The 14173-nt window shown below is 34.3% G+C and overlaps 1 protein-coding gene across 5 annotated transcripts in view; it reads right to left on the reverse strand.

The window, feature by feature from the left end:
- SDCCAG8 (SHH signaling and ciliogenesis regulator SDCCAG8) overlaps window positions 1-14173 on the reverse strand; it is a 115361-nt gene that overhangs the window by 79312 nt on the left and 21876 nt on the right. For all 5 annotated transcript variants that reach the window (XM_087936797.1, XM_026705237.2, XM_087936802.1 and 2 more), the window contains 6 exons: window positions 14004-14068; window positions 12623-12811; window positions 10952-11090; window positions 6608-6760; window positions 4596-4730; window positions 1346-1462 (listed from right to left, as the gene is read on the reverse strand). In XM_087936797.1, coding sequence (XP_087792923.1) covers window positions 1346-1462; window positions 4596-4730; window positions 6608-6760; window positions 10952-11090; window positions 12623-12811; window positions 14004-14068 — 798 coding nt within the window. The remainder of the gene's footprint in view (window positions 1-1345; window positions 1463-4595; window positions 4731-6607; window positions 6761-10951; window positions 11091-12622; window positions 12812-14003; window positions 14069-14173) is intronic.

Raw genomic sequence — 14173 nt, forward strand, 5'->3', positions numbered from 1 at the left:
TACCTAACATATTTGAGACAGTAATATCAGACATCCACAGCTTTCAACATTCAGTTGTGATGCCTACATATACCTGTGTGCATTATGCAGCACTCTACAATGTGAACGTATCATGTCCTATATATTTATTATCATTACCACTTGCTAATAATATCATGGCCTGGAAAAGAAATTATTCCATTGTTAAATTATAACTGTTTTTTAACCTTTCATCCAAAAATTAATCAGTATGTTTACATGTCATTCAAATGTGTTGCCGATATTTCTAAAACTATTCACTTCATCTTAATAAAGAAGATTAAACTGTTATATATGTGTCTCACTAGGCCTTGTGGGGGTTCTGACAAACTTTTGAAGTACTGTACTAGTTTGAAGTGACTGCTTCCTTAGATTGTACCTTAGTTCCGTTTGATGCATTCAGTTTTAATTAACCCCCTCTTGCAATCCATTTCACCCCACATTAAGTTTTTGGGAAAATCTTCTAGAAAAGTATGGGAAATCTTTTAGAAGACTATGCAATGAAGCAAACTACAGTAAGCAGCAAAATGCATGAATATTGTATGCTCTCATTTGTGTGATTTTAAAGTGCTTGCTACTGGACACAGCTGAACAATAAGGATCCAAAAAGACTGTTGGAGAAAAAGAAAGGTCATACACTTTGTAGTTTAATTCATTTCATAAATACAAAAGGTGTAAAAGAGCAATGGCTGTTTTAAATGGTAATAACATGATTATTTTGAAAATAAAGTAATTCAAAGAATTAAATATTCCATTTTCTTTGTTAAATCGTATTTCCTTTTTGAGTGAATATCTTCTAGCTTCTTTTATGTACAGACGTTACTCTTAATGCAGAGTTCCATAGGTTTCACTACAAATGTATATATCTAGTTCAACTTTTTCATGTATAACTAATTTATTCCAATATTAATAACTTCCTTTGTATGAGACAGCAAATAAGAAAGTCTTGAAAATATCTAATATTAATCAGCAATTAATTGACTAGTTTAGAATTTTTAAAGTTTTTACTAACTCCAGAATAGAAAAATAAAATTCACTTAATGCTCTCAGAATGCAAAATGTTCAGGAATCAGTTGGATATATTGTGTTACTTTTTAAATACAACAAATGACTATAAGTGAATATCACAGACTAGAAACATACACATAGACAATGTCTGTTCATGCATGCGTGAAAAGGTAAGATTGGAGGGGAAAAATCTCTTATAAAATATTGTACTAGTACAAATAATAAATAGATTTCTTCTCAGAAGAACCCCGTCAAAATATTTATTAGGAAGGAAAAACTTATTTTTCTACAAATTGCTTGATAGAGTATTATCTCTTACCTGATCTTTAATTTCAAGTTCCCTTATTGTTTTTGTTCTATACTCCCTGTGCTCCTTTTCAGCTTCATCCTTCTTCATTTTGGTCTGATTCAATTCGTAACGTATTTCTCCACACACCTGTTAGATCAAATAGATAACATCCTGCAGTTTCAGGATTCCACAAAGTAATATTTGTTTAGAGGAGAACTTTTGATGCCCTCTAGTGACTATATTTATTATTTCATCATTTGCACTGAATTCTGTAAAGATTTTATATGTTACTCCTATTTTTTAAAATAATTCCGTAGAGCAGGAGTGTCAAACTTGCGTCATCATGGCATTGTCACATGATGTATCGTGGCTTTTTTTCCCTTCGCTAAACTGGGTGTGACCAGCGCCTGATGCATCTGGCCCAGGGGCTGTGAGTTTGACACCCCTGCTTTAGAGGGATGCTTACATAGCGAAGAGCTCCTTGACCCATTATTTTCTGTTAGTGGCCATACAGCCACCAATTGCATTCACCATTGCTGTTTAAGCCAAAATATATCCATCATCGATGAATTCCAGAAATGCAGAGATTATACAACAAGCATAATCCACAGGCAATGAGATTTACTTAATTATTCAGATTTACTTTTAGGAGTAATAGAGGGAAAGGGAGGAGAACATATTCCTATTTATGAGGCAACAGAATGATGTCCCACCACTATCTTGAAGGAATTTTATTGTAATGTTACTGGAAAAATATTATTACTATTTCACGTTTTATCCCAAAATAACTGAAATTCCTTCCCGCACTTCTATCCTCAGCCCAACAAGAAAACAGTTTCTTCAAAGCATTCATTCAAAGCATTTTCTAGGAAAAGGTGATGGAATGGGGCACTTTTTGAAAACAAGGAGAATTCACAAATATTTCATACATCATCAAGCTAGAGAGACTAGAATTCTCATTTTTAATTCTGGAAACTTGTATACTTGTACCATATCGCTCTGAGGTGAGCAACTTCTTTTTCTTGGGGGACCTTCCTTTTTCAAAAAAGGTATCTAAGATTTGAAGGACTGTATGAAAATTATACAGTGACATTATTATTGATCAATAGGGCTGAAGTGTTATTCTCTTGATTAATTAGGAGGGTGTAGGTGATTTACACAAAATTGTCATTTACTTAGCCTGTTTAATTCAAAAAAAGGGCAAAAAATGTATCATCCAAAATCACAATTTTGCTGCCAAATTTAGAAAAAATCATCTCAGATAATGAATTGTGCTTGAATCATATAGGATTGGTGCACATTGGCTATTTTTAGCTTACACTAGGATTTATATTTTAAGGAAAGTGGAAATATTTTACTCAGACTAGTGTTTCTCAACATTGACAAGTTTAAGATAGGTGGACTTCAACTCCCAAAATTCCCAATCGGAGTGAGGATAGTCAATTGGATAGTCACTTTTCCTCACAAAATTAGCGCCTTTCATTATCAGGAAGTAGGAAGCTGTACTTAGAATGTATTAGGAGAGGAAGGCTACTCTTTAAAGGCCAAAATTTAAGGAGTGAAGTTTATCCCTAGTAAGAACTGTAAATCAAGAGAAAAAGTAAACATGCATCTTAATAATTATAATATATATATTATAAAATAATGAAAATGTTTAAAAACTGGGAACGCTAAGGAAGAGCCTCAAGGAGGAGTGTCCTCAGAAATCAACTCAGCCTATTGAGAGACAGACAGAAGCACCTCCCCTGCCTGGATGCTAGGAACAGCTCTAAGGAGAATGTTCCTACATTTTTAGCCTCCAAGTAAAAGAAACTTAAGAAATTTTCTGAAATATAACTTTTTACACTTGTTAATGCTAAGGCAAGTACAGGAATACAGTAAACTAAAAATATGCATTGCAATGTAGTACAGTCAACATTCTGCTTTGCTGTCAATCCAGGTTGTAATAATATACCAGAACCAACATTCAGATGAAGGGTCTATCAGGACAGGAACTCATCAAATTTGATGAGTTTGGAGAAATTTGGGGAACTCATCAAATTTGCAGACAACACCAAACTGGCAGGAATAGCCAACACACCAGAAGATAGGTTTAAGATACAGAAGGACCTTGACAGTCTTGAACTTTGGGTGTTATCTAACAAAATGAAATTAAATTGTGAAAAAAGTAAGTTCTACATTGAGGCAAGAAAAACAAAATGCACAGGTACAGTATATGTGGTACCTTGTTCAAAAATAGTAACTGTGAGAGTGATCCTGGAGTCCTAGTGGACAATCATTTAAATATGAGGCAACAGTATGCTGTAGCTGCCAAAAAAGCCAACACAGTTCTAGGCTGCATAAACAGAGGGAGAGAATCAAAATCACGTGAAGTGTTAATACCACTTGATAATGCCTTGGTAAGGCCACACTTGGAATACTGTATTCAGTTTTGATTGCCATGATATAAAAAAGAAGTTGAGACTCTAGAAAAAGTTCTGAGAAGAGCAACCAAGATGATTGGGGAATGGACGTTAAAACATATAAAGAACAGATGCTGGAATTTGGTATGTCCAGTTTAATGAAAAGAAGGACTGGGGTGACATGATAGCAGTATTCCAATATCTCAGGAGAGCCACAAAGAGGAGGGAGTCAAGCTATTCTCCAAAGCACCTGAGGACAAGACAAGAAGCAATGGGTGGAAACTAATAAAGGAGAGAAGCAACCTAGAACTAAAGAGAAATTTTCTGACAGTTAGAACAATTAATCAGTGGAACAACTTTCCTCCAGAAGTTGTGAATGCTCCAACATTGGAAGTTTTTAAGAAGAGATTGGATAACCATTTGTCTGAAATAGTATAGAGTTTCCTCCCTAAACAGGGGGTTGGACTAGAAGACCTCCAAGGTCTCTTCCAACTCTGTTATTCTATTCTATTACAGACTGACATAGGCTGAAAACTGATACTGACTTTGTTTCAGCAACCATTTTCTTGAAATTGAAGACTTTTGAAGATTCTTATTCAGTTACAGGCCACATAAAATACTGTAATGCTACCGTACCGACAATAAGTTTAGGTTTTTTGTTTTTGTTTGGCACTTATTTGCAAAGCCATTTATTGACTGTACTGTAAATCCTCTGCTGCTTCTCCTTTGTGCTAGCAAAGCTCAACTGTCCTCACTGCATCAGTTATTTATATTTGCCACAGTTCAAACAACTCTAAGCTGTTAGTTAAAGTTAATGTATTCAGTTAAAATGGAATCTAGTGAAAACTGCCTCTTCTGTATTTTCAAAACCATTCTACCTTATTGATCTCCATTTCACGAGAAGCATGATGGCTTTGAGCTTCTTCCAGCTGATTAGTTAGGGAGATCTTTTCCCTTGTAATCCTGTCAATCTGAGACTCCAGACCAGCAACATTCTGAGATAAAGACATTACCTGAAATAAAAGATAAAGACATTATCTGAAATAAAATGTTCAGGCAAAAGATTATGCAGGCATTTCCACTGGTGGGGAAAGATTGACTTTGATCCTAAAAGTAGGCAAACATGGTTTCTTACTTTGTAATTTGTATATTCCTTCCATCAAATATCTCTAGGAGGCCTAAACTAGTGATAATTCAATCCTTTATTTAGTTATTTTTATTATTATTTTGTGGCTTGATACGATTAGGTCTGCCTGAGAAAAATTCTGATAAATTCATTAAAAACAAAATGGGAATCATTATTTTCTTGGAATTGTCAGAATTTTACCTGTTGTATAAATAACAAAATGAACATGCTGCAGGATATATCAAAATTCTAAATACTTTAAATATAAGAGTATTTAATGTAGAAATTATTATCTGTACTATAATGAAGATAAATAAATATTATAACACCAATAAAAAATAAAGACATGTTTTATCAACTTGAAATCAAATACTGGAACTACATTTAAAATAATGAAGTTTTCAAAATGGCAAATACTTTACAACTCTATTACTTAAGGAATTTTTTAAAATTAAAAATATAGTAAATTAACTATAAATCAAAATGTTAAAAAACTTTATAAACACAATATGCTTATAAGTACAACTATGTGCCATTTCCAGATTGCTTAGTATGTAAGATTTTTAGCTGCAAATTTAATAAAAAACACTTCTTTCGTATCATGGGTTAACAATAGATTGTGTTTTTTTTAATTTTGCTATCTAATTATCTGTAATTTAGAACTAATTAATTGAGACGAATGCTTGAATTCAATTTATAAATAGTTGATGGGATTGCATGGTCCTTGCCCATCCGACTAAAAGGCTAAGAGCTAGTAGAAGCAAATTTTTTGAAATGGCAGTCAGAGATGGTAAAGGAGTGTTTTGGGGTTATATTTAGTATTGGTATATTAGGGTCCTAATGCCTGAATAAATATATTAGTATATTACTACTATTAATAATAATATTAATAAAATGCTTAAGGTTTAATCTTATCTTAACGTCACATCTTTCTCTGACTCACTTGTTTCAGAAATAAAAATTATTACATTTTATATTAAATATCTTTATCCATCAACAATTATTACAACCACTGAGCCTAATGACACACTTGGATGAGAAGTGAAGCATCTTCAAAGAAAACCAAGAAAGTCCAGTTGCCTCTTGAAAAAGCATAATTGGAACCTGGATGACTGAGAATCTCCATAGACAAATCTGGGAAGAGTTCTGAAATCACAATTTAAGTTATTTTCTTGCCTATTCAATTATCAAAGTTCTAGACTTATTCCAATTTCAATTCCACTTGGCCGCTCATCATGTATTAGCAAATGAGCAGAATGACCAAGCCAATTCTTCTACCATAAAGCAAAAATTTTTTAAAAAACTATTTTACATGAGTTTAAAGACATGTTACATCTATTTTATTCTTTCCATTGTTTGTAAGTTTACTTGCATCTTTGGCTATCTGTTCCCTATCATATTTTTAAATGTAAATCTGAAAAAAAAATCCAAATTAATGAGTAAGGATTACATATTCCTTAAATTATAAAACAATAGCAGTAGGTCACTGTATATTCCACGTTTTGTTTAAAACTTCCTTAAACCATTTCATAGAAACAAATTTGTATACAGGAAATATAGATACACTATAAGAATATTTTGGAGCTAAGTAAAAACTATAACTTATAATCAAAAAGCTCAAGTGTATAGAACAGTGTTTTTTCTGTTTTTTTAGAGTTGAAACATTGTTTCCAATAAGAATTCATAAATGTAATACCTATTAAAAACAACAGCCAGGTACCAAAATTGATTATGCTCCAAAATAATTAAAAGATAGGAAAATACCAGTGATGACAGGTTTTCTTTTTCTTTCTTCATTTCTTCACGAAGTGCTTCTCGCTCTCCAGCTCTCTTATCTAGCTGAAGTGCTAATTCTTTTTCAAGACGATCTTTCTGTCTCTCCATTTCATTTTTAAGCTGTTCACATTGAACTAAAGCCTGTGGAAATGATGAAGACCACTCTAACAATTGTAGAACCAAATTATATATTTTTTAAATAGGCAAAAATTAAGATTGGGGGGGAAATGAAATAAAAAATTCATTTAAATTTAAGTATGTTCTCACTAATATATCAAGATGCATAATATATATAAAATTGTAACTATACAAAATATTTTCAACATCCACAAAAAAATGTGCCACTGAGAAATGAATGGTGAAATAATAGATTACTGCTACTTTCAAAGAACTTTAATTCAGGGATAATGCTGGATGTGTCTGTGCTAAATACCTATTAACATTTCACCATAAATATTCTGAATTTACATTTTGAAGTATATATCATATGATGAAAATGAATAAAGGTACATATTTTTACATACAGATATGAATGTACTTACTTTATCTCATCTTTTCACTATACTTTTCAAGCATATATTTTGTTCCAATCTGAGACCAAATTTACTAAATTACTCAATTTAAATGTTATTTTCTTATGTGATATTAGCATTTTAAATGAAATATTATTAGATAGGAAGCTATTTCTCGGGTCCTGTTTGAAAGATAATCATCCTTAAAAGAAAGTAAATGTATTCTTGTTGTTTGACAGTAAAGTGTCTGCAAAATACTGTTTTCGTTAATCATTAATTTATCATTAAAGAGATCTTACAGCCATTATTTTTTCTATTTTGATTTTGCAAGACTTAATCTGTAAAAACATTTATAGTATTAATAATGTATTTTTTAGACTTTTATCCCAATTTTCAAAAGGTGACATACAAAGCATGCTTTTCTCCAATTTTCCCCTACAACAACAGTCCTGGGTGGTAAGCTAAGGTGACAGAGAAAAAATGTGCTGAGGTGATGACATTTTCCTGAGATTGAAACAGAATCTTGGTTTCCTTAACCGCAGTCGAGGTTCCTTAACCTTATTGAGAATGCCACCCGTTTTCAGATTGTACAGCTTCAGTGCAAACCTTTTAAACCTACACGGCCATTCATTAGTTTTTCAACAATCACATTTTATTTTCTTTACTGATATTAAAACATGACATTTCATAGGTAGGTTGGCAAGTAGCAAAATTGCCACCTTAAAAACATATATTTCTATATATTTTTGTTTGTATGTTTTTAATCCTCTATTGTCTACAGATACTAATTGAATATAAATTATTTTAGTCCTAGTGATTATAGTTTACACAAGTATACAGACCCAACTCTGAATATGAAGAATACACGCACAAGCACTCTGCTTATATAGATGCAGTGCTTTCCCAAACAACTTTCTCTGCATGTGGCATATTCATCAATTCTTATTAAAGTGATAGGAATAAGAAATGTTATTATACAGTTTGATCCCTTACAAAAATAATGTTTGCTTCCAACACAAATTCCTTTCAACTAGGTGCAATATACTAATTACACAGCAGATGGCACTAGTTACCAAGGTAATAAATCAATCTAAAGCAAGAGCCCTTTAAAATAAGCTTTTTAACTTACATTAGAAAAGCTCTTCAATATTGTTTACATAGCACCATTTTCAGTGCAAGGTATGAAAAATTAAAAGTGTAACTCGCACTAAGTTCTTGAAACTGAGGAGAGAGAAAATTCATTTCTAAGTGAACAGGTCACCGGCAATAAAAAAATACAGCTATTCCAACTTTCTCTTTCTGACAAACCATAAATAGGAGAGGGAGTAGGGGAAATGGTATCTGAGACCTAGCTCATGCTATTCAAATTAGCGGGTATTAGGCTGTATGAATATAGGTAAGTCTTTGACTTGTGACACAATTGGGACCCAGATTTTCCATTACTTAATGACGTATTCGTTAAGTGAGTCTGATTTTACAGCCTTTTTTGCCATAGTTGTTAAGCGAATCACTGCAGTCATTAAGTGAATCGTGCGATCATTAAGCAAATCCAGCTTTTCCCATTGACTTTGTATATTGAAAGTTGGCTGGGAAAGTCACAAATGGTGATCACATGGCCCCAGCACCATTGTAAACACAGGCTGGTTGCCAAATTTTGATCGCGTGACTGTGGGATTGCTGTGACAGTCACTGTTGTTGACAGTTGTTTCAATGCCACTGTAATTTCAGATAATTGCTAAATAATTTGTAAGTCGAGAATTCTTTGTAAATACCTGGATTTGTCTTAAGTGGCTCCCAATCAGTTTTATTATGGACCCCAATTCCTTGTCCATTTTCTCCATGCCTTGCATGATTTCAACCATCTCAATCACATCTATACCTTTCACATATTTTCCAAGGCAAAGGCCCCTCTGATCAAGTTTAGTTGCCCTTTTCGGCAAGTTTTCTAGTTCTACTATTTAGTTTTTGAAGTACAGCAACCAGAACCACGTGTCATACTTTAGATATGGTTAAACCACATACTTTTAAGTGTGTTAAAATGTTTTTTATTAAAACAACAAGCCACTCAACTCCACAGTGACTTTTGGTTAAAAAGAACATCTATTCTAAAATCATGGAATATAGATGACCTGTCAGCCATACCAGGTACACCAAAAAGAATAGATAAGCTAATTCTTTATAATGTATTATAAAGCTACACTACAAATCTTGCCAGTGAAAATACTAATCACCCAGTATCTCCTTTTCAGCCTAGGAAGCAAGAAGTGTCCCTTCTTAGCCTCCTTCTCCACCCTGCCCAGAAAGAGAGATGATTTAAAGGAAAGCAATTTGGCCTCTTCCTGGGGGCGGGGGAGATGTTCCTGCAAGAAGTCACATGCAAAAATCTCACATGCAGAAATTGTTTTAAAATTACTTATCCTATCAATTTTTCCTTTGCTCTTTTGAGCAAAGAATCTGGTCACAACCATTTTCTACCTGGGTTTTTCCCACAACTCATAAAGCCCTTCAGGTCTGTCTACCTATAGGTATAGGGAGCTACAGTAGAACCTCTGGTTATGACCATAATTCGTTCCATAACTTTGGACGCAACCTGATTTCCTTTAAACAAACACAGAGCAGTTAACTCCGAGGGGCTGAAAGTTTAAAGAAGCTGAACAAGGACATGAGAGAAAGGATGTGGAGAGGAAAAGTTACAGTTGAGCATTTCTTAAAACCGAACCCCCATAATAGGCTGCCCCCACTCAGTAACCTCCAGTTAAGTTTGCCTTCTGCATCTCATAAGGATCCCCGCTGTCGCACCCGGCTGGTTTCCCCAATTTGCGCAGCCCCCCTGCCCATCTAGCCCCGAAGGTCATCTCAATCGCCTTTCCTACTCTTCCCCCCACCTCCTCACCAAAGAGGAAATACATCCCCCAAGATGCTTTGCAGGTTTCTCCCTGGGGTTCCAGATGCTGCTCTGGCTGCTGACAAGCGAAGGTAAGCCAAGAGTGTCTGAGGCAGCCAAGGCAGCAACAGTGGCTGTGAAGAAGCTCCCAGCCAGCCTTTTCTCCAAGCCCGACAAGTGAGAGGCGCAAGGCAGGAGCAAGTGAGTGAGCAAGAGAGCCAAAGCGGTGGTCGGCAGAAGGAGGTGGTAGGTGACCACCACCAGTAGCAGCAACTGAGCGGCAGCATGAGCAAAGGGTCTGCTTTTCCTCCCACCCTGCCTGCCCACTTCTTTTTCTTCTTCTTCATTTCCTTTTCCAGTAAACAACAGGAAAACTGGCACTTACAAAAGAAATGGCGCAGAAGGGGAAATCGGCTGTGGCCATTTTTGATCGCCACCCAAGTATGTGTTCATGACCAGATTCAAAAATGTTGTGAATTTTTTGGTTGGAACCCAATTTGATTGCGGTCAGAAGCATTCGTGACCAGAGTTTCTAGTGTACGTCAGACCTATATAGTATACATACTATATACATATATACTACATACATACCTCTTTATCATGGTAAAAGATCATAGGCGAGGAATGCGAGGTGCATTTATGAATAGAGCACCTGAAACATTTATTTCAAAGTATTCTAATAATAGAAAGGAGTCTAGGTGGCAAAGTAATTTTTCTTTAGCACATGGACCGCTTAGTACTATTCACCAAACATCATCAAAGATATTAATGGATTAGGACAGAGTCTATTAAATATAGCATTCAAAGCCTAAAGTAGTCAAGCAAGATGTTTCTCAAAGGCACATAAACAAGACATTACTTTCAGCGTTCTTGCACATTGTAAATTGTAGATACAATTTCAGATATCTAAGCTATTGTGTCTTTGCAGAATTTTACCTTGGTTTTTTCCAAATTAGCTTCTTCAGTCATGTGTACTGCTTGTTTTACTTGTTCATAAGCGCTGCATTCCCTCTGTTGCATTTCATTTAAGTTTATTCTTATTGTAGAAAGTGCTGCCATTAACTCATCTCTCTCTCTTAAACAAAAAGAGAGAAGAAAGAAAAGATCAATATATTAGACAGGTAGGAGATACTTTAGAGCAGGAGTTCCCAACCTGGGGTGCTCGCACCCCCTGGGGGTGCGAGACGATATTCCAGGGGGTGCGAGAAAAGTCCAGGTAAATAATAGGATATTGGCTATATGTTGCCATTTTTATTCCAGGGGGTGCAAGGTTTGAGTGAAATTTTATTCCAGGGGGTGCGAGGTTCGAGTGAAATTTCTTTAGGGGTGCAGGGTGAAAAAAAGGTTGGGAACCACTGCTTTAGAGAGATAAAGAGCAACATCAACATTTAGTAACATTTATAAGTTATTATATAGAAAGTGATCGGATTTGATTTATGACGATTAAGCTGTAAATTAGCAAGGATTCTACAAGAAGTAGTTTAGATTACAGATCAGGAGGGGATAGCCTCGGCATAACTATAGCTACCTTTCCAAGAACTACAGCTCCCTTCCCTGTCAATTCCTGCTGAAAGTAAAATGGCTGAACTAATTTGCAGCTGCTTTTTCTATGGGACGATAGTTTAAAAATAGAGAAGAAACAAATTTATGTCTTAGAAAGTTGCTCCTCCCATGCCCATCAAAACCAATCAGAAAAAAACTGGTCAGAAAAAAAATATAGCTCTATTATTTTCAGTGATTTTATAGCATGATCAGAAAGCTTCCTGTAAATCTGCAGAATTTCATAAGTCTTATGAATTTAAGCACCAAAATCCTCAAATATTGCCTAGAATAAGGAGGAATAAACAATACATTCAACACATTCTTCCAGAATGTGTGCTTTAGGCTATTCTATGCATCTTATTTACATTGTGCCTGTTTGGATGTGGCTTCCTAGGACACGTATATTTGCTTTCATTTGTATATATTGCAAATAAATTATCTGTACAGCTCTAGTTATAGTCAATTACTTATCACTCTGACTTCAATTGTTAAATACGATGGTTAGAAAATAGAGAAAATGAAACTGGAACAGATTCTCATTCAGTTCGTAAAATCCTATTGTTTATTTCTGAATTACCTTTTTTGCAACCAATGATTTCCATTTTTTAAATCACACATACACATAAAGAGCACTTGTAAAGCATGGATTGGATAAATTTAATCTACAAAAAAGACAAACTGAATTATTTATATTTACTTAATAGCTCAATTCACTCTGTTGAGAATGTAGATAGGTATTAAGTGTTTTTAGGTTCTTAGAAACTAGAAGGGCTGTATGAAAACTTCTTCTGTTAAAGGAAAATGGAAGCCATATGTGAAATGGAGCTAAGGGACTCATTAAAAACTATTCCACAATCAAATAAAACACTTGGTTAGGAGTCTATGGTGGGTGGCTGCTGAGCAAGAAAATACTCTAAGAGGAAAAATGCTTTTGTAAAGCTTCCTTGCATTGTAATGGGTCTTCATAGTCAATTGCACTAAAATTACTGATGTTCATGAAATTATTTGTTACAATTGTTATACTCTGTGGGGTTTTTTTAAATTCAGAACTATCCATCTGCTTACTTTGTTAGCCTTTCAATGGTTTGCATATGGACATTTGAATGAGTCTGGGAAAGAACCGCTTCATGCTGTGCACAATTTAAGCAAAGGCCACCAGGCCTATTAGAACTATTTGCTGCATTGATCAAATGCTGATGTTTTAATCTTCCGCTCAGCTCTTCACAGTTTTTTTGTGACTCTGATAACGCTTTTCTGCAACAATAACAACATAAAAGCATTATAAACAGCATACAAGGTCTAGTACAATAATGATTGGAAGGCAAATGGAACAACTTTTTTTTCTTACTGCTTTAAACTCTCTAAAAGACCACACCTTTGTGCCACATTAAAGAACAACTAACTTATTACTACATAAACCTTTCATGGATCACAATCCACATCAGATGCATAAAATATTTCTTGAGTAAAGATTTCCCCAAGGCTGGGGAAAGGGAAAAAAGAATGGTGAAAGAAGAAATGAGAGGCAAAATGAATAGTGACAAATAAAAAAGAGCATCACTCCAGTATGAAAAAGATATTTTTAAATCAAAAAGCTGGATAATATGTATCTATAGCGTGATAAGAAAGCTTGATTTCTGATTTAGGAGTTAGAAATTTTGTGTACATGTTTTTAATGAAATGAATTGAATGGTAGTGTCTTAAACAGTTTGTATTTTTACTTATTTGCCCATTTCAGATCTTAGCAGGAACCGATTAAAACAGGTCTAGATAATCCACTTCCTCCAGGGCATTAATCAACTGCACATCAGCGTCCTTTTCAATAACCTTTTCTAAAAAGGGAAGGTTAGAGACATGGTGATAGTTAACTAAAATTATTAGTTCCAAGGATGCTGTCTTAGGAGAGGGTGCAGGAAGTTACACCCTTTTCCTAAAAGAGGCCAATACCACAGTATGGACCTAAGGTCATTTTTATTTGTTTTGTAGATATTTTTGCTGTTTTAATGTTTTTTTTACATTGTTTTAGTTGTTTTATAATTTTAGAATTATAAGCCACCTGGAATCACTTGGATGAGTTGGGCAGCTGTAGAAATTGGATGACTGACTGACTGAATGAATGAAATTACTGTGCAATCATAAAATAACCATGTGCAAAATAAAAATACACAAATCTTTCACCTTACAAATAACTAATATTTTTAAAAATACTACTTTAGGCACCAAAGAGACATGGAGGAACTGAAAAGTTTTATACTGTTCTGAAAGGTTTATCTGTATAAAATGGCAGTATGGTTGTAATGTTAGGGATTTTTTCCCCTCTAGATACTGATTGATGTTTTGCAATAACTTATTTCTACTAACTTATGGACAGAGATAATGAGGCAAAATGGGACAATTCTACAGAGACATAAAGCATCAGTCTAAAAATACGTATACTTCTTTTTACCGTAAAGATTGTATCTGAGCTTCAAACACTTCAGTTTTTTCTTCATGAAGATATTTTAGTTTCTCCTGTAAAATAAAATTAATACCTATAATTTCTTCGTTTATAGATAAGACATAGTCAGGACTGCCAGGGCATCAGTAAATTTTTAGTAATCTGTCTGTCTTCTATCA

The sequence above is a fragment of the Pseudonaja textilis genome, chromosome 1 (assembly GCF_049901715.1).
Source record: "Pseudonaja textilis isolate UNSWEBS1 chromosome 1, rPseTex1.2, whole genome shotgun sequence".
Lineage (NCBI taxonomy): Eukaryota > Metazoa > Chordata > Lepidosauria > Squamata > Elapidae > Pseudonaja > Pseudonaja textilis.